At 36.6% G+C, this 20,420-nt stretch overlaps 1 protein-coding gene across 1 annotated transcript in view; it reads left to right on the forward strand.

The window, feature by feature from the left end:
* Window positions 1-20,050, forward strand: part of LOC107758417 (kinesin-like protein KIF20B) — a 42,300-nt gene extending 22,250 nt beyond the window's left edge. The window contains exons 3-24 of the mRNA XM_016576139.1: window positions 1,413-1,524; window positions 1,614-1,685; window positions 1,759-1,908; window positions 2,027-2,189; window positions 2,284-2,544; window positions 2,631-2,764; window positions 4,312-4,432; window positions 4,806-5,010; window positions 5,086-5,147; window positions 5,259-5,378; window positions 12,939-13,856; window positions 14,409-14,548; window positions 14,713-14,851; window positions 14,942-15,064; window positions 15,151-15,211; window positions 15,304-15,441; window positions 16,270-16,373; window positions 17,547-17,813; window positions 18,554-18,628; window positions 18,737-18,872; window positions 18,985-19,121; window positions 19,816-20,050. Coding sequence (XP_016431625.1) covers window positions 1,413-1,524; window positions 1,614-1,685; window positions 1,759-1,908; window positions 2,027-2,189; window positions 2,284-2,544; window positions 2,631-2,764; window positions 4,312-4,432; window positions 4,806-5,010; window positions 5,086-5,147; window positions 5,259-5,378; window positions 12,939-13,856; window positions 14,409-14,548; window positions 14,713-14,851; window positions 14,942-15,064; window positions 15,151-15,211; window positions 15,304-15,441; window positions 16,270-16,373; window positions 17,547-17,813; window positions 18,554-18,628; window positions 18,737-18,872; window positions 18,985-19,121; window positions 19,816-19,911 — 3,734 coding nt within the window. The 3' untranslated portion in view covers window positions 19,912-20,050. The remainder of the gene's footprint in view (window positions 1-1,412; window positions 1,525-1,613; window positions 1,686-1,758; window positions 1,909-2,026; window positions 2,190-2,283; window positions 2,545-2,630; window positions 2,765-4,311; window positions 4,433-4,805; window positions 5,011-5,085; window positions 5,148-5,258; window positions 5,379-12,938; window positions 13,857-14,408; window positions 14,549-14,712; window positions 14,852-14,941; window positions 15,065-15,150; window positions 15,212-15,303; window positions 15,442-16,269; window positions 16,374-17,546; window positions 17,814-18,553; window positions 18,629-18,736; window positions 18,873-18,984; window positions 19,122-19,815) is intronic.
* The last annotated feature ends 370 nt before the right edge of the window (window positions 20,051-20,420 follow it).

Below are 20,420 nucleotides of genomic sequence, written 5' to 3' on the forward strand. Positions count from 1 at the left end.
AAAAAAAAAAAAGATTTCCAAACATATGGGTATCCCCTTGAACTTGATAAAAAGATAATCTGTTTACTATCTTGAGTGGAAAATACTGTTTTCATGTTCAGTTTTTCATTTTTAATTTGCTAATGTTAGTAACTGTTTACGTTAGAGTGCACATCCTACTGCGCTGTATTAATAGGTGAGCGGTTGAAAACTAGCGACCTTTCCTGTTTGGAGACAATATTAACATTATAAACTGAAAGCAATCTTTACCTGACTTACTTTTCAAATGTTTCAAAATTGATCATCCGTATAATATAATCCAGCGGGCCGGACTAAAAATGGCCCGCGGGCCGCCAGTTGCCCATCCCTGCTTTAAATATAAACTTTTATATCTTTATATCGCCAGTAGGTGGTGGCAAATCACTGAGTGAGTCAGTGACTACGTTTACATGGACATCAGTAATCTAATTATTTACCTTATTCTAAATAAGCCAATGTTATGATTATGGTGTTTACATGAGTTACTTTTAGAATATTAATTTCATGTTCCCGTTTTACATGTTATAGTACATAGTTCGATTAATGGCACACGTCATTACGTCCCCACGTGACGGCATCCGACGTCCCCTCCGGAATTTCACGTATAAACATATTGTTCGTTTTCGTGATGATGCCATGTACATTTTTGAGTGTTTCATTTTCAATTTTATGAAAGCTTCAAGTGCAGTTAATTATTTGTACGTGCATCTTGGATGGCGTCACGTGGGGACGTAATGTCGTGTGCCATTAATCGAACTATGTACTATAACATGTAAAACGGGAACATGAAAGGAATATTCTAAAAGCAATTCATGTAAACACCATAATCGCAATATTGGCTTATTTAGAATAAGTTAAATAATTAGATTACTGATGTTCATGTAAATGTGGTCACTGAGTCATTCATTCAACCGATTCGTTCGAAGTCAATTAATAATAACTTCTTGTTTATTGAACTGTTTTATGAAATCAATATCAAATTTGCAATCATGCTGATATTTGGACAAAAACTCTTTGTGTGTTATTAACTATATCAAATGATATAAATATAAAAGATATAAAAGTCATACAAGGGCATTTTTGCCCCCCTAAAATTGAATTTAGGGGGAATTCTGAATGTATTTTAATCTAAACGTGAACTCTAAATGCGCACGAGCAGTAGTCTAACTTACATCACTCTATGCATGCACTCTCTGGGTATGTTTTTGTTTGGTTTTTGCGATATACTCGATGTCAAATCGCATATCGTTAAACAACAGTTATGATATTATCACAGACAATATATATTGGACACCTCTATAGTTTATGCATCAAGTATCAAGTATCAGCATATAATTTTTATGATTATACATCTTTGGTTATTTATACATTGTCTGAATATTTCTTTCCTCCAGATCAAAAATGGGTTCAAGTTAACAGTGCAGAGGAAGCATTAAAAGTTGTGAAAATCGGAATGAAAAATCAAAGTTCTTCATCCACCAAGCTCAACAATGTCTCTAGCAGAAGGTGCTTCATTTTAAAACAGTTTAGCATTAATATTTAACTTGATCATTTTATTAAGTTTTGAAATTAAATAACATACATTTTCTCTATAGCCACAGTATATTTTCCATTCGGATCTTGCGGATTGAAGATGTGGGTGTTCCTCATGTTCAGACAATTAGCGAGTAGGTGACCTCAATTCCAATGTGTTTTAACATGGAATCATTGATTTATTCACTAATTTATTTATTTTCAAAGGTTGTCATTATGTGATTTGGCTGGATCTGAGCGATGTGCAAAGACTCAGAACCAAGGAGACCGCTTAAAAGAAGCTGGAAACATCAACACATCCTTGTTAACGCTAGGGAAATGCATCAATGCTCTGAGGCTCAACCAAACGCAACCCAAGTGAGAAAATGTTAATTTGTAGGCTGCATTAGTTGCATTTATCTTCTATTTCATTGGTCCTTTAAATTTCCTATTGAAAGTGGAACTTAGAACTCAACTAATATGTCTTTTTGCACAGGATTCATCAGCACATCCCCTTCAGGGAGAGCAAGCTCACACATTATTTGCAGGGTTTTTTCTGTGGCCGTGGAAAGGTCTGCATGATCATTAACATAAACCAGTGTGCCTCAGTGTATGATGAAACCCTGAATGTCCTCAAGTTCTCAGCATTGGCTCAGAAGGTTTGCAGGAACCTTTATTTGATATTGAATTATCAGGCATTTTTACTCTGTTTGCTATTTATTAATTTTGTTGTTTTACGTTTTGCCTTTATAGGTGGTGGTCCTCAACCCTAAACCAGCTCCTAGCATTGCTGTCAAGAGGTCTGACAGAAATGTGTCCATGATAATCAATAATGCTGACAAGAAGGATTGGACCAGGAGAAGCTCGCTCATGGGCTGGGAGATGAACCGAGAGGACATGCAGGAGGACAAAGATGATGAAGAAATGGGTGAGGAGGACGATGAGGAGAGTGACGATAAGAGCATGGAGGACAACATTGTCCTAGAGACTGTGGAAAGTCGAGAGCTGTTTGAGGTATTTTCCGTTTTAATGAATGCATGTTTTGGTTTTCAATGTTATTTTAGACTATATGATATCCTAATATGATACATTTGACACAGCTTCAGGTGAAAATTGAAGAGTTTAAAGAGAAGCTGTCCAAAGAGGAGTCTGAAAAATTAACTATGGAATCTCGTATTCATGAGGAAGTCAGGAAGTTCATGGAGCTGTTTTCTAACATGGAAAAAGACTACAAGTAAGTCAAACACTGTGTTTTATCACAGATCATAGTGGTGGACTGATGCTGTACAGCCTGGCAGTTAGGGAATATCACTGTGCTAATTGCGTTCAGCTAGTGTTGCACTATATATACATATATATATATACCTGTACTAAAAAGGTATCGCGATACCCCGCTTTTAAAAACGGTACGATTCCTCATTTTACTAGTACTGGTACTTTAAGAATGACAGCGTTTTAATAAGAACTGTATTTCCTGAGTTGTGTCGACATGCGACAGCAGGACAGTGTGTGTTCAGCGCTCTGCTTCAGCTCCGTGCATGAACTTTATATATCCGCGCAACACAGCACTGCTTAAAGTTATCGACAATTTAGGAGTGTATAAGAAACATGCATGAATGAGAAAATAAAGCGCAGGACGTGCTTGATGTTAAAAAGAATTATTAAGCATTATAAACCTCGAAGAAAAAGAACTCATGCGCTATTACACACCCGAAGCACGTGCACGGACGTCCTTTCTCTTGCGATCGCAAATTGAGATCTCTTTCAGCAGTTACTGCACTTCAGTGGTCAAATACACACACAATTAAGTTAAAATGCTGAAATGAACGTAAAAAGTTGAGAAAGAAAACGCGTGTGTATCAATAAATTGGTGTGCGTGCAGCTCTTAAAAGTGACAGCAAACTAATATTCCTGCTGCTGTCTGTCTCTACAATGTTAATCAAGAAAAATAGAAAATCACTCACTAATCCTGACTAACTTTACTAGCTTTAATAAGGATAAATGTATGAACGTTTCATTCATACAGTGAAGACTATACAGTGCTTTACTTTTACATTTTGATTACTTTATTCAATTTCTGTATCATCTCTTTCTTGAATGCGACTGTTAAATAGACCTACTGTCCCTAAAAACAGTTTATTTCATTTGTGTCTTTGTTTTATTGTATTTGTCCTTTTGTTTCTTACTTGCGTCTATGTTCTTATTATTAATAACAAAAATTACTATCATGATATAAATTGTTATTGTGAAATAAAATTACTTCTAGCGTTGAATAATATTTTGGTCATATTTCCTAGCTCATGCCCTAAGCTAACTTACTAATGTTGCAAAGATCTATACATACCTGTAGGCTCGGCTGTATCTTAGTCATAGACAGGTAGTTGCTCACCATAGGCCTGTGAGGTGGCACTGGCATGTTTTATTTATTTATTTTTTTAAGGGGGAGGAACACTGGTCAAGTGAGAGATTTCTTTCTTTTTTTTATTTATTTTTTTTATACATTTTTGTCATGGTATCAGTTCAGAAATAGTGAGATTTTTTAGTCAGGTATCATATCAAAGTAAACATTTTGGTATCGTGACAACACTACGTTCAGCACAAATTTGTTTTTTATTTTTATTTTTTTTTGGCCATGTTTGTGCCGCTCTTTTATTTGCATAATTCTTTTAGTGAATCGGACACTATAACAGTGCAGACATTGTGGTACTGTCAGCGGGTGCATTTCATTTTTAGTGTTTATTTAAGATGCGCTAATATATGTTGCTTTTTTCAATGTTTCAGTGACCGTCTCCAAAGAGCGAAAGAAATTGTTGAGGAAAGAAGGCTAGAGATACTGAAGAATCTGGTCAACAGAACTATTGGTGAAATGGCCGCTGTTAGCACTGACGAGAATGCTGCAAAGGTAATTGCAGAGGGTTTCATCTAATCAGAAAAATAAATAGGGACAAAATCAAGTGCCGTTTGTGTCTGCTGTTAAAAGCCTGTGAGAATATAGCTGTTATTTCTGTTGTCTTCTTTTGGTTCAGGGACTGGTCCTTTTTAGCTTCATTATAATCCTCAAACCTGATGGACCTAATTAAGTGGGTTTTAATAGTTAATGGCAGGATTTTATGACTGTAGATAGATTGATGTGTATAGATCGAGATGCATTTTATAGGTACAAGGGAAAAGTAGGGAATTCTACCATATCTGTATCAAGGCACACATTTAACACAATGACATTGAAATGACATAGAAATATATAATCTTTTTTTTCCTTCTCCGTATCCTTCTAGGAGGCTAAGATTGAGCATTTGGACAGCATGATCGAGGCAATGCGAGATGATCCAGCTAAGATAAAGGGAGATGCAGAGGCAGTACAGATTTGCCTGACAAATGTCCCTGAATCACCCAGAACAATCAGTGATTTGAGGACACAGCTGGAGGAGATGAGAGAGGAGCTTCTCAAAAGCCAACAACTTCTCAGTCTTAAAACTATAGGTGTGTTCAATTACCATGAAGGGGGAAAAACTCAGTGTTTTATGACATATGTCTAATTATATAATCTCTTTTCAGAGTTTGAAGCAATGTGTGTTCAAATGCAGGAATCAGATTACCAGCTTCTCCAAGCAAATAGAGTAATCTGAACTTAAGTTTTCTTTTAAATGTCTAAGGTTATTGTCAGTAGATTGTTTACATGGGCTACCTGGCTTCTGTTGTGTTGATCTTTGTTTGTTTGTCTTTTTTAGAATTGTGAAAACAAGAAACTTAGATGTCAGGAACTTATGTCAGTCTGTCAGGAGAAAAATGGCATGATCTCGACATTACAGACTGCTTTGGACCAAAATGTGGAGGCAGCTACTAAAGATGTAAGTTTATATTACATTACTGTGCAAAAGTAGTTTCACAAGGCTTTATTTACATGATCAAAAATACAGTACAAAAGTAATATTATGAAATATTATTACAATTGTAGATAACTATGTTCTTTTTTTAATGTATTATAAAATGTAATGTACTCTTGTGATCACTAAGCTGAATTTTCGGCAGCCGTTATTCCAGATTTCAATGTCACCTGATACTTCAGAAATAATTATAATATGCTGATTTGGTGCTCAAAAACATTATTATTCAGGGCTCGCAAAATTTCAAAAACCCTGGTATCTTCAGATTTTTGTATACCAAAATTAATTTAACTAGCCCAGATAAAAAATATAGTGGCTTAACTTCATTGTGAACAAATTAGCATGATCGAAAACTTCAGTGGTTTTATTTTTTCTTCAAATAACAAGTCAAGATTGTAGGGGTGTAATGGATCACAAATCATATGGTTCAGATAATATTTTGTGTATTGAGTCACAGATCGGATAATAGCATAACTAATAAAGGGCAAACATGATTAAAGACAAGTGAACGGTCAGTAATAAAATATGAATTAAAAAAAAAATACACAAATTGCAAGCATAGATAAAATAAAACAAAGCTACAAATAAAGTAAGATCTAACATTAGTTTTTAGGCACAGAAATGTAATAATTAAGTGTGAAATAACACTGCTTAGTGTTCACTGTATAAATTAAATATAGATTAATCTTTGTTAAAGCTGTGTTTTGTTGTTTGATTAACATTAAGGACACAGAGAGGTTTTTATAGGCTGCTGTCCCTTTAAGACCAAATGCATGGAACCAATACACATCCAATTTCTTCAGGGCTTGAATTTCGGCGTAGGATTATGCATCATTCTACTGATTCCTGTAGTTTCAGCGCTTGTAACATGGGAAATTCCCGCAAATATTTCAGTGTGAAAGACGCTTGGGACAGATGACGGAATGCATCATTTGCATGTGCTTTTGAGTCTTACAATTTTAAACATTCAAGCACTCAATTCAGTATTTGTGCGCTCTCTGCGAGAACCCTCACACGCGCACATAGAGCCGCATCTGAGAGCGCACAACTACAGAATGAAGTCGTGTTGCACCTTATTGCGTGTAAACGGCCAAATAGACCAATTTGGTGTTTGCAAACAGTGAAGATGTTTTTTGTGGGCGGAGCCTATTTGGTGGCAGAAAATGACAGTTTTAAAGTAGCAGTCTATTGAAACCATGGAATAAAAGAATAAAAAAGGTCATTTTGAGTTTATATTTCAAAATTCTGACTTTTTTCTCGCAATTCCGAGATTACTCGGATCTCATCATTCTCTCTTTTCCCCTCGGCTCAGAATCCCACACTTATAATCCCACACGTCTGGCTTTTTTTCCCCTCAGAATTGACAAACTTGCAATTGTTGTGTTAAAAAAAAAGTCAAAATTGTGAGATAAAATAGGTAAATGTTATAGGTTTAAATAGTAGGCTATTTCATGCTGTAACTGCAGGGCTAATACAATATGTCCCCTATGAACTGCATATGTGAATATTATGTAGACCTATTGTTTAAATCAAATTTATGCTTTAAAAGTAGGGTAATCATAGCAGGTTTCATCCATAATCTGTCCGTTTAAATGTCTGCGTTTAGCTTCAAATGGTGTCTTTGACGACAGTATTCTATAAAAATTATTTGCATTCCGATTCTGACATCCAAAGGCACAACAATACATAACTGTGACATCTACTCCAAATTGGTCTATACATACAAAATTATGTCAAAATGCCAGTCTTGATGAGTATTCACGTAATCAGTTGATTTAAACTAAACATTGTCAGTATATAGGCTATTAAATGAATGTAAACAGTTGAGAAACAAAACGTACATGTAACAGTAAGATCCGTGCATGAGGTCTTAAAAGAGACAGCAACCTAAATAAACCTGCTGCTGTCTGTCATTAATGTTTATTTATACATTGAAGACTAAATCAAGTTAAATAGATTATTCAGTTTATGTGGTATTTTGGTACCTGAATATTACTGTTATACCTACCTGACAAACTTAAAGCAGAGTTAATTTTAGTTGTATCTTGTTATTGTATTTGTTTGTGCCATTGCTTGTCATTTATCTATTCTTATTTTTTTACTGACTGTTTACTTGTCTTTTATAGTTAAAATAAATTCAATTCAGAGTTTGAAATCAAAGTTATTTTTAAGTATCTTCCTCACAATATAAATATGAATCAACAACATTATAAATTGTAAAACACAAATACACTGGGTGACGAAACATTTAGGTTGGATGACTTTAGTTTAAAAATATGTCTCAAATTAAAAAATCCCCCCATAAGAGCCAACTAAAGGTGTGGAATTCCTAAAACGAAATTCAGGCCCTGTTCTTTCGGTTTACGTTCACTTCATTGAAGACATAACTGACTGTTTAAAGCCCGGAAAACACCAAGCCGACACCAACGAACTAGTGGCGACGAAAGCAGAATGCGGGGTCGGCTCACGTCGGCAGCGTCTGGGTCCAAAGTTGCCCTGACACACCAAGCCGACACGACACTTGACGGCCAAGTAGCACATCTGTTCTGCGTTTTTTCTCGTGCACTGGTTCGCCAGCTGAACAGGCAATCAGAATGATCAGATGTTGTCGACTGACCGACGAGCTCCGACACCGATTCAACATGTTGAATCGGTCGGAAAAAAGCTGACGAGGACCAACTTTAGCCGACGGTGCGGAACACACTGAGAAAACTTAGTCGGCCGACGAACAAAAACTGCCCAACGGCCGGCCGTCGGCTTGCTGTGTTCCAGGCTTAAGAGAATACTTGCAGAGACTGGTATTTTAAGATAATTTTGTGTGTATTTGTCCGTTCAAGCACGTTGAAATGCAACTCTCTGTGTGCACAAATAACAGCAGAACAAATAACAAATCTGTGAGCTCTCTTTCGCCTCTTCTTGCTCTTGAATGGTTTAAAACACTTGAATGTTTAAATTGGCAAGACTTGGAAACAAGTGCAAATGATCAGTTATTATCAGTTTCACCCCTACAAGTGAGTGAACTATGCAAACCAAGGAAGGGATTTTACTTCACAAGATAGCTCCATTGGGCAGGGTGGTGATACATTGTGGTAGCCTGACTGTAAAACACAATAGCCCAGGGATGTTGGGCTAGCGATTTTCGCAAGCCCTGTTATTATCAATGTTTAAACCAGTTGTGATGCTTAATATTTTTGTAGAAATCATGATTTTTTTTCTTCAGATTATTTAATGAATAGATGTTCTAAATAATAGCATTTATTTAATGCACCCTTGCTCAATAAAAATAGATTAGATTCAACTTTGTCATTGTGCAGAGTACAAGTACAGAGCCAATGAAATGCAGTTAGCATCTAACCAGAAGTGCAAACAGCAATATGCATTTAAATGAATATAATATATATGTGTGTGTGTGTGTGTGTACCTACTTAACCATATTTTGGGGACAAATTTGTACCCAAAAGTGAGCTAAACCTGACAAAATCTCCCAAAACCTCCCTTTGGGGACGTCCTCATTTGTAACACTGGTATAAAAATAAAGTAAACAAAGTTTTTTTTAAATTGTAAAAACCGCATTCTCGGAAAACGCGCTGTGTGAACAGAACCGGACTGGACAACTAGTTGTCTGTCATACAGTGTGAGAGAGAGCCACTCTGCTGCACAAACGCGAGTCTACTGTGTGTTGTGTGTTTTCATGGTTTCAATAACTTACAGTGACGGAGAAATGAGCTGTGTGTCATCTGAACGTTTTGGATCCAGTCTCCACCGGAGCCGCTCCCGTCAGTTTTGTGTTCTGCGTGCGGCTCAAATACTCCGCTCTCCACCCAAATATAAAAGCTGCTGTCAGTTAATGAAGATTTGACAGATTAATTTGCGGCTCGATTGGACTTTTGTCATGTCAGAAAGTGATAAGACTTTCAGTTTTATGGATGTCGCCATCTTTGATATTACTTTGGTCACTGTCGCTATGGTAACTGGTCAGGAATCGTGTTTTCATGGTTTCAATAACTTACAGTGACGGAGAAATGAGCTGTGTGTCATCTGAGCGTTTTGGATCCAGTCTCCACCGGAGCCGCTCCCGTCAGTTTTGTGTTCTGCGTGCGGCTCAAATACTCCGCTCTCCACCCAAATATAAAAGCTGCTGTCAGTTAATGAAGATTTGACAGATTAATTTGCGGCTCGATTGGACTTTTGTCATGTCAGAAAGTGATAAGACTTTCAGTTTTATGGATGTCGCCATCTTTGATATTACTTTGGTCACTGTCGCTATGGTAACTGGTCAGGAATATGGGCTTGACTCCCATTGCACGTTCATATAGACAGTATCCGAGAAGCTAACAGCTGAGTAGGGATGCCCGATATTATCGGTACGTTATTGGAATCAGCTGATAAAGGGAGAAGGGTCTGGCTGCAGACTTGCACTTGCACTCTCATGCCTTGTCCAAATACCCACACTTGCAGTCTTGGCCACTTGAGAGCGCGTGCGCGCGACAGGAAGTAAGTGCGCAAGACTGGCCCAGGTCTTCAAAACGCCAAAGAACAGTGCCCCTTAACACACACTAAATCCCCACTTTCTTGAATACCGCTCCGGAGCGCTATTCAAGGTTTAGTGTATCCCATCATGCATCATGTTTTGGAATAAATCGTAAGATTTTTGCAGAGATCTCTCGAGAGGTTACGGAAACTTTTCCAATGTAAGTTAAATATTAATATAATAATTAGATAAGCTAATATTACATATAATTTGGTAGAAAAACAGTGTTGCACGTTTTACTGGTGCAAAGATGAGTAGTGGTGATATTTATTTTGTACAACATTTGCAACTGCTTTTCATCACTTAATTAGAAGCAGCTGCAACTTAAACTGTCATCTGTTATAGGCACTACTGAACAGATATTAGAAGTTGATTTTAAAATGCAAAGTATTGAAAATAATGCTATTAAAATATCAAATTCAATATATAGTTTATTAATATAATAATTATGTATATAGTATTTTCCTCCCAAACCGCAAAATGTGGCATAGATGGCCATGAACACAATGCGCAAACTTCCACTTGTCCTCCCATACAGCAAAACGCGTAATGTGGCATAATTACGGACTAAGGCGATAAAGACAATTCAGTAGCCTATATGTCTTGTTGTTGACGCAAAGTATATACAGACCAGCAGATATGAACATGCATTATGAAATGCATTAAGTGATATTAAAAGGATCAACTCCGGACCCTGTACGTTATTGTACTAAATTAGTTTTAATCATTAAATCACCACCACAGTGTCTTGTCTCCATTGGCAACACGCAGATTTGTGTGGATTGCAAGTGACGTCGCAGGTAGCGGAGAGTGCAAGTGGCGATTGCAAGTGACATTGTAATTTAGTTTCTATTTTTTTCTTGTCTTCACCACCTGGCTACTGTAGTAAAATGTTGAGAGATTCAAACAAACAAAAAATCAATAAATAGAACAAAATAAAAAATAAAGACTGCAAGTGACGTCAATTGCGGAAGCGCAAGTGTCTGAGAGTGCAAGTGCAAGTCTGCAGCCAGACCCTGTTGGATAAAGGCTTAAAATATAAACATTCGGCATTGGCCAATTTGAAAAAATGTATGCCAAGCCGATAAAACGAATAGCTCACATGTGCTCAGGGTTTGCTAGCGAACACATCAGCAGTGCGGTCATTCTTGAAGCGAACATTTGCCTGTATGATGATTACATTCACAGTTTTGGATTGCCGCATTTAATTTGAGAATGCACATACAGAATGACACGTCCGGTGTGCAATAGAGTAAACAGTCGCCTGCAGCAGTTAGCCTACTTGTAATAAAATGAAAGTAAAATACACAAATGACATTAAGATACTTGTGTTTCTGTATAAATAAAGCAGTAATTGATGTCATAAAATCACAAGTCTGTTTTGATTTAAAGGTCAGAAACTATAGCTTACCCGAATAAAAATCACGAACATGACACTTGCATAGGCTATTAAATAATTTAATATATACAGATTTATTAATTCATATGTAATATATTTTTTTCAAATGGACTATGAAAACTTAAATACAAGGAGCTCTAAAATATTTTTAGAATTTTTAAAGCTCTTTTGCTTTAGACCATCTATTAATGTTAAATACACAAATAAAATGTTAAGGTAAAAAAATAACAAAAAAAACAGCAGAGATTGATTTTATTATAGTTATTTTCAAAGCTTTCAATATACTCATTAAAAAAACTTTGATAAAGTTTATTAGTTCTAAGAAATAAGTTTTTGCTCAAAACTAACCAAAATTCAAAATAATTTGTTTATAATTTCTGCACAGGAGAGAGTTGGTGTTGTTTCAAAACAAAAGGAAATATATAATGGCTATCGAGCCAAAATGAGTTGCCGGATATTGGCAAAAATCTAATATTGTGCATCCCTACAGCTGAGGGAAAGAAACGGTTCCTGAGTCTGCTGGTGCGGCAGCGAAGACTCCTATAACATCTCCCAGATGGGAGTGGAGTAAACAGTCTGTGGCTGGGGTGAGAGGAGTATTTGATAATGCTTCTCACCTTCTTTAGGCAGCGTATGTGGTGAATGTCTTTGATGGAGAGTAGCTGAACACCTGTGATGTATTGGGCAGTTGCTGAAGGGCTTTCTGGTCTGAGACAGTGCAGTTGCCGTACCACACTGTGATGCAGTTTGTTAGGATGCTCTCAATAGTGCAGTGGTAAAATTTCAACAGGATGTGGGGGGGACAGGTGAGCTTTCCTTAGCGTCATGTGCCGTTTTGATAAGAGTGGAGGTATTGAGGGTCCAGGAAAGATCCTCAGAGATATGAACACCAAAGAATGTGATGGTGATTAAGAGTGGTGATCTACAAGTGAGACTGATTGAAAATTTATTCTGTCATTAACTTATTTAATTTCAAACCTGTATATTGTTAGTTTTTTGGTTTTTTTGTGAACACAAAAGGAGAATTTAAGTGTCTTGCCACAAGTCTTTTCAGCAAACAAGGGTTTATCGTGATGAGTACATCAAAATCCAAAAAGGACATTAAAGGGGTCATATGATGCGATTTCAAGTTTTCCTTTCTTTTTTGGAGTGTTACAAGCTGATTGTGCATAGATAAGATCCCTGAAGTTGCAAAGACTGAAGTCTCAAAACCAAAGAGATATTCTTTATCAAAGTTAAGACTCTGCCACGCCCCCCTAAAACGGCTCGTTCTAACACGCCCCCACATATCTACCTCACTATGTGGAAATATTAGCATAATGCCACCCAAATGTGCACGCAAACAAAGAAGGCGGGGCATATAGGACCTACAATAATGTACAGTATTTGAAAAATAATGTGCTTTTTTAACATTAGAGCATGTCAACATATTCTGTTACACCAAATACACAAAATAATGATCTTTAAAAAAGCATCATATGACCCCTTTAAAAACACCATGAAAGTAGCTCATAGTAGGCTTATTTTACTTATACATTTAGTTATACATTTGGACTGTATTGATGTTTTTTTTTCTTTCTTTCCCAATGTACAGCAGGCCTTAATTAATAATATCAAAGAAGAAATCCAAAATTTCAGAAACAACTGTAAGTGTATGCTGAATGAAGATGGTGAACCTAGAGGGGAGGAAATGACATGTCAAGAAACTCAACAGCTTCTGCAAGAACTGAAAATGAAAGATGAGCAGCTGAATGAACTTAAACTTGAGTGCTGTTCACTTGAGAAAAAAGTGTGTGATCTCTCTGATAGATTGGCAGAGCAGACTCATGCACATGAAGCTACTGTGGAGATGGAGAGAGCAGAGGTCAACAAAGTCACAAATGAGAACAAGGCTCTTGCCAATGATCTACATGTACTGCAGCAAGCGGCCAGTGAGATGAGCTCAAAGCTCAAAACTCTCCAGATGGAATTGAGCACTCAGACAAAGATTGCCAATGAGCTTTCAGAAGAACTCGATGCAGCCAAAACCTTGATTAAGGGACATCAAGCAGAGTATAGCAGTCAGTCCAAATCTATTGAATCCTTAATGACGGAGGCAGATAATTTGCGTCAGGAACTCAGAGCCCGCCAGCTCTCACATGACAAAACACAGGCTGAATGTGAGAGGATGGTGGAGTTGTCTCATGAGAAGAGCCGACAGATCAATGACCTGGAGCAAGAGGTCAGCCAGACCAGAGCAAACATGTGCCAGCTGGAGGAACTCTGCAGTCAGCTTCAATATGAGCGTGATGCACAGGCAAAGGAGTACCAAAGTCTCCTGAGCTGTTATGAAGCTCAAAAGGTTGTTGTGGCCGAAATAAAAAGCAACTCTGAGCTCCTGGAAGAGCTGAATGTTCTGAATCATCAGCAGGGTAGGATAGAAGAACAAGATCAAGACTCCAGAGATGATTGTTGGAAAAAACTACAGGACAAACTCATTCAAACGCTGAGCAAACTGAACCAGCACGAGGAGGTTCAGAACATAGTGAGAACAATTGTAGAGAATGAGATCTCTGAGGTAAGAGACAAGGCCAAGAGGAGAATAACTGCAATGGAGAAAGATCTGGCTCATAAAGACGAAGAATCTATGAATTAAGTAATAGAGCTTTCGAATCACTTGCGTCAGGAACTCAGTGCCCGCCAGCTCTCACATGACAAAACACAGGCTGAATGTGAGAGGATGGTGGAGTTGTCTCATGAGAAGAGCCGACAGATCAATGACCTGGAGCAAGAGGTCAGCCAGACCAGAGCAAACATGTGCCAGCTGGAGGAACTCTGCAGTCAGCTTCAATATGAGCGTGATGCACAGGCAAAGGAGTACCAAAGTCTCCTGAGCTGTTATGAAGCTCAAAAGGTTGTTGTGGCCCAAATAAAAAGCAACTCTGAGCTCCTGGAAGAGCTGAATGTTCTGAATCATCAGCAGGGTAGGATAGAAGAACAAGATCAAGACTCCAGAGATGATTGTTGGAAAAAACTGCAGGACAAACTCATTCAAATGCTGAGCAAACTGAACCAGCACGAGGAGGTTCAGAACATAGTGAGAACAATTGTAGAGAATGAGATCTCTGAGGTAAGAGACAAGGCCAAGAGGATAATAACTGCGATGGCGAAAGATCTGGCTCATAAAGACGCAGAACTAGAGACTAAAGCCCAAGAGCTTTCGAAGTAAGTTCTCATTTCTCATCCAAACTTTCTGATAACTCAAGAAGTGTAGGTCCTTATTTCTGTTGAGTCAGTGACTTGTTTTATATTCACTAGATCTTACTATTCATTCTTTTCAACTGTTTATTTGTAGTTGGTTTTAGTGATCTCTTGGTCTTTTTATATAGGTTGAGAGAAGTTGTGAACGATGGACGTAATAAAATCAAGACCTTGAGTTGCGATTTGCAGCAGGTGGAGAGGGAGCGATCTGCTGTCAGAGATCAATTATGTGAGGCTAACATGCAGAAAGAACAGTTAGAGAAACAGGTTGGAAAAATCACTGCTTTTATCCATTGTTAGTGTTCTAAAAGTGATTTAAACAGGGTTTTTTTTTAAACAATCCTTTTTTTCCATCAGATTTTGATCTTAAATGAAGAAAACAAAATGTTTCAGCAGAGGCTATATGAAGCAAATGAGCTGAGGGATCAGGCTGGACACAATTTGAGCTGTACAGAGCAATCTATTGACCCACAGCAGACTGTGAGTGCTGCTCTTTCTCTCAGCTTTGTTCAGTTTATGTTATCAGGTATTAAATGCTGGATTATTCTACATCTTTTCACTCACAGGTGAAGTCTAACCATGTCATAGAAGAGGAAAACATACAGCCTTTCCAAACAACCTGTCAAGGTAACCTATTTATCTTTTCATTTAAACCCCTTTTTCCCGCAGTACCAACTAAATCGGCTTACGTTTTGTCCTTAGTAAGATTTTGTTTGCAGATCTTTTGGCAGAGCAGAAGCTGATTAAGGAGACGTGTGGTAACGTAAATAACAAGTGCACACTGACAGATGAGGAGGAATTGCTGGAGGCCAAACTGAATGAGACTGAATCCATAGCTGAAGGAGTCTGTTCTAATTGTAATTCGTATAAATCTCTGCTAGACAACATACTGTGAGAAGTCAGCAAGATTCAATTTGGGGAATTCAAAACATATAGTTACTTCAATGCCAAGTAGATACAAGAAAAAAAAGATGCCAGACTTTCAGAATTAACCGTATTCATTTATTACTCATATTAATCTAATATGTTAATATTAATTAAGCAGCAATATTGACTTTTTAATTCTCTATTTTTAATTTAAATATATCACTTATGACTATTAAATGATTGTTAAACGTAATAATAATTTTTATATCTTCTATTTCTAGTTTAAATTTATTAATTTATATGAACACATTTTATTTGTATTCTATAATTATATCTCCTACATTTAATACTAATCAAACAGCAATATTTACAAGGAAAAGGGAAAAACACTGCTTTTAATTTATTCCTTTGTTCTTCACTGAGTTTACTTAAAGTAAATTGTTTTTGTTAATATATACACTACTAGTAATTTTGTTAATATATACACTACTATTTTGTATGTGTTTTTTTGGGGGGGGAGGGTTCTTTTTTTTTCATTCATCAAAGAATCTTGAAAAAAAAAAAAAAGATTTCCTCACAAATATTAAGCAGTGCAACAAATTTGTCAACATTGATAATAAGAAAAGTTTATTGAGCACCAATCAGCATATTAGAATGATTTCGGACGTATTATGTGATACTGAAGACCGAAATTTTACTGGTATTAGTATCATCTACTGAAATTCTGGTGTCATGGTAACACTGCTTCCGTTACACTGTTCAGTTCACCTGTCTCACCCGTAACTGAAGCTAAGCTCAGACATCTCTGTTCTTGTCAGATCTTGCACAACTGCAGGAGATGTATCAGAAACCAAGTGTTGGTGTCTCGGTTGAACCTCAGCAGGAAGAACAGAGAGCTTGCAGGCCTGCAGAAAACACAAAGGTAAGGAAGTCTATGATCCCTCCAACTTTTCCTCAACTGGGTTTTGCCAGCAGTAAAAAAAAAAAATGTCAGCCTAATGAGGAGCAGGCAGATGATAAGCAGGAAAAGGGGCTGGATGGAGCAGCCATGAGGAAAGTGGCTCAGGCAGCAAGGCAGGGTGACCAACAGGACAGGCTGCAGCTGCAGCTGGAGCTGGTAATAGGATCAGCTTTCCATCTCTCTCTCTCTCCCTGCCACATTATTTTCTTTTTCACAGGCTTGAGGGCAGGATTTAGCTCTGAGTAGTAATTTATTTACGCAGCAGTTTTCTGAGTTAATATCATTTTTGTGGTGACCTGAGTGACCTGCCAACAGGAGGAATGACAGGACTACAGCAGGACAGTAATATCACTGCAGAAGAGTGGAATGTGCAAAACTCTATTTTCTTGAACCACTAGTCATCTAGTACAGGTAGGATCATGTAAGACATGTTTTTGCATGCAAAAGCATGACGCAGTGGAGCAGGATGTAGCGGTCTCAAGACACGATTTTAAAAAGTTGGGCTATTTTTTATTTGACATGCCACCTTAGTGCAAGATATGATACAAGTTCAGTGATGTCCATCTGAATAGTGCTTTAAACAGCATTCATTTGATTATGCATTTTCTCCATCTGCACTTTACTGAGCACTACTGCTAATATACTGTATATACAAGTAATCTAGATCAGTATCAGCTACTGTGTTTTTTTGAATGGTTGATACCACTATTAGAGAGCAGGTTGGCTGGCACAATAATTAATTGATTCAACTTATTTTATACCGTATTTGCTCAAAGTCCACCAAAAATTGTAAAATTGCACTACTCTGATTTAGAATTTTAAAAAAACTGACACTGAGTGGAATGGCCATTTTTATTTGGCAAGTTGAGGAATGTTATTGGCCAAAGCCTAATTATTTCTGAATGACTAAATATTGCCTCATTGATCATTCTGATCAATGTAACAGCCTATCAATAGTTAAGATGTTGAATTATTAGGCCATTGCGAATTAAAGCAAACTGAAGGATTTTAAAATGCTTTAAATCAGTAACAATGTTTGATGATAGTGCTAGTATAATATTAGAACATTTTAATATAATATTTATTATTTAACATAATCTTTTTTCTTCTTCACTCCCTGCATACTGATTACAGGAAATTTTAAAGCAGCAGCTGGCTGAGAAACAGGATACCATTGTGAAATTACAAAGGGAAAAAGATGATTTGTCTGTTTCTTGTAAAGCTGTTACCCAGAAAGTTGACCATCCCAAACAGACATCAAAGGTTAAGACAGAGAATGAAGGCAACTATTTTACACCACTTAAACCTGAGCGAAAGAATGTCAGGAAACCAGGAGAAGAAGAGTCTGTCACGAAAAAACTCCGAAGTACAGCCAGAAAGAGAAAGAGCCCAGAGTTGGAGGTATACAGACACCATGTCTAAACATTTTGTTGTGCTTTCTAAGCAATCAAAAATATGAAAGGTTCCCATGGTCAGGAAATTTCAAAAGTGTGAGTTTTCACATCTGGAAATGTCATGAAAAGTTTCCATAGTCTTTCCCCTTTTTTAATTATGCTCAGTTCTCAAGTATTTCTCAAGTTAGAATTTACTCTTTGTGAGTGCAGTATCTATAAAATGATTTTCAGCACAAATGACTGAAAAAGTAATTTTAAAAATTGTGGAAATTCACTGGTCAGAACCCTTAACTAGTCCTGCATTCATTTCCATACTATACATTAATTTACATTTTATAATACATATAATTAAACCTATTAATTTATTAAAATATGCCAACATGATTAATCATTATACTTTTTCCATAGTTAACACATTCAGTTCCCTGTTAAGGAAAGATCATTTAAACATTCTAATGTCATGATAATGATTACATTTCACAAGAAAAATAATGCAAATGTGTTTACTTTTGGGATTAATTTATAAATAAATTAGCCATAAAAAAGTGTCTTTGTATTGCAGCTATAATTAGTTGCAGTAAACTCTGAAGGTTCCAGTCTATTTTAGAAAGCCTTGTCAAATTGCAAGACATTTAAAAAATGAACAATGAAACATTAATCAATTGTGCTAACACATTAACTTGGTCATCATACATATAATGCAACACATAATCATATAACTTGTGTTATATGTGTTTGTTATTCTAGAGCTCTGTGGAGTCAGAAAATCGGAAAAACCGACGGCTGAAGGTGAACAACAGGAAAAACATGCAGTCTATTGAGGTGACTTTCTGTCCATTAATACACCTGTGACGTCTCACGTCTTTCTCTGTAATGTTTATTTGATAATATGCTGAGCTAGTTGTATTCTGTATTTTTGCACCTCACCAGACTCCCACAGTGCAAGGGAAAAAGGTGAGTCAATTAAAGCAGAAAGGCTCAGCCAGCCTGAAAGGGAAAAAAGACGGAGCCCTGAAAAAGATTGATGACTTTATCCAGAGCTCTCCAAACCTCTTTGGGAGCAAAGGTCAGCTCTGTCTCTTAATTTTACACTCAGTCAATAGCATGGATTGGAGCTCTCTGCCAAAATTGTTTCATACTGTATCTCAGCATGACCCAACTTTTAACTCTATCCTCAGCCAAAAAGATCATAAGCATGGTGAATGTTAAATCCCCTGAACCGCTGAATCCTTCTGAAAACAACAAACCCAAGAGATCCAAACGAAAGCTCTTCAAGACTCATGTTTCCTCCCCGCTGGACATACCCTATCATCCTGTAAGTGGTGTTTCCTGTGCGTTAGTCACATAAGAGTGAATCATATGTATGTATGAATGAATGAATGAATGAATGAGAAGCATATCATGTGTTAGAGATAATGTTTTGACAACTATGACATTTTTATGTATAAGCCTAAAAAAACAGAGTTGATCATTGTTTTAATTTTTCCAGTGCTACATTTTTAAATACTCTTTAATACTTTTAATACTATTTTTATAATCCCAATTTATTATGCAGAGTAAATTAAGAAGTAAGACATTATATTTGATTTCACTGAACATTGGGCTTTATGGTGCTAAATCATTGCTCTGTTTGTTTGAGTAACCTGAACATCTGGGCACTAGATGTACTAAACATGATAAAATGATACATAAACCATACTTGCTGAAAAGTTTCATGCTTTATCAAAACAATAACATTACCCTGGTAATGTCATGCTTTGGAGAAAGAAAAAAAAGCTCAGTTGTGCTACATTAAATTTTTTATGTCATTATTTATATTTATGAAATGTTCTAAAGCCTTGTTGAATGTGAGTGGTTTTGAGGTGTGTGTGTGTGTGTGTGTGATGTGGTATGGAGGTACAGTTTAAAATGTATTTGTTCAGGTCCTAAAAATGTGTTAAAAAAATTGAAATGCCATGCAGCAATGCTGTCAGGTAAATGCGTGTTAAATTCATTAAATCATTTTACAGATCATTGGAAGCAGTGATGATAATAAAGAGAGCGATCATCTCATAATCAAGAGAAAACTCAGAACAAGAACTGCAAAGATCCAATGCAAACATTAATTTGCTGGCCAAGTGTAATTCAAGTTTTTTGTTCTTCTAAATTGTCATATATTTTGTTTGCTTAATACCTAAATGTTGTTGAACAGTTCATATTTGTTTCATTAACACTGGAAATGTTTGTAAATATTTTAGAAATGTACCTGGCAACCTTTTTTTTTTTTAATGCCTTTTTAAATTTCCTGTGGTTATGTGACAAACAAAATGCTGTTTATTAAAAAATGCTTAAAAGCAGATATAATTTGGGTTGCATTTCTTATGCTTAGGAGATAAATATTAGCTCAATATGCTCATAGCATTACTGTCCCTTGATGTTGGATTTCATATATCCTTTAAAAAAGCCTCCGGTGAGGAAAACAGTTGCAAACAATCAAGGTGAAGGGGATGAAGAGAATGTTCCAGATGAATGTTTGGGGTCAGCTTGTTGTATGATAGTCATTTATTTCTTCTGTCAGCAAATGGAGGGTGGCTGTCATAAGAGAAGAGTAAGTAATACATTTTATCTCCACCTC

This window comes from Sinocyclocheilus rhinocerous, unplaced genomic scaffold (genome assembly GCF_001515625.1).
Source record: "Sinocyclocheilus rhinocerous isolate Xijiao unplaced genomic scaffold, SAMN03320098_v1.1 scaffold1676, whole genome shotgun sequence".
NCBI classification, from domain to species: Eukaryota; Metazoa; Chordata; class Actinopteri; order Cypriniformes; family Cyprinidae; genus Sinocyclocheilus; species Sinocyclocheilus rhinocerous.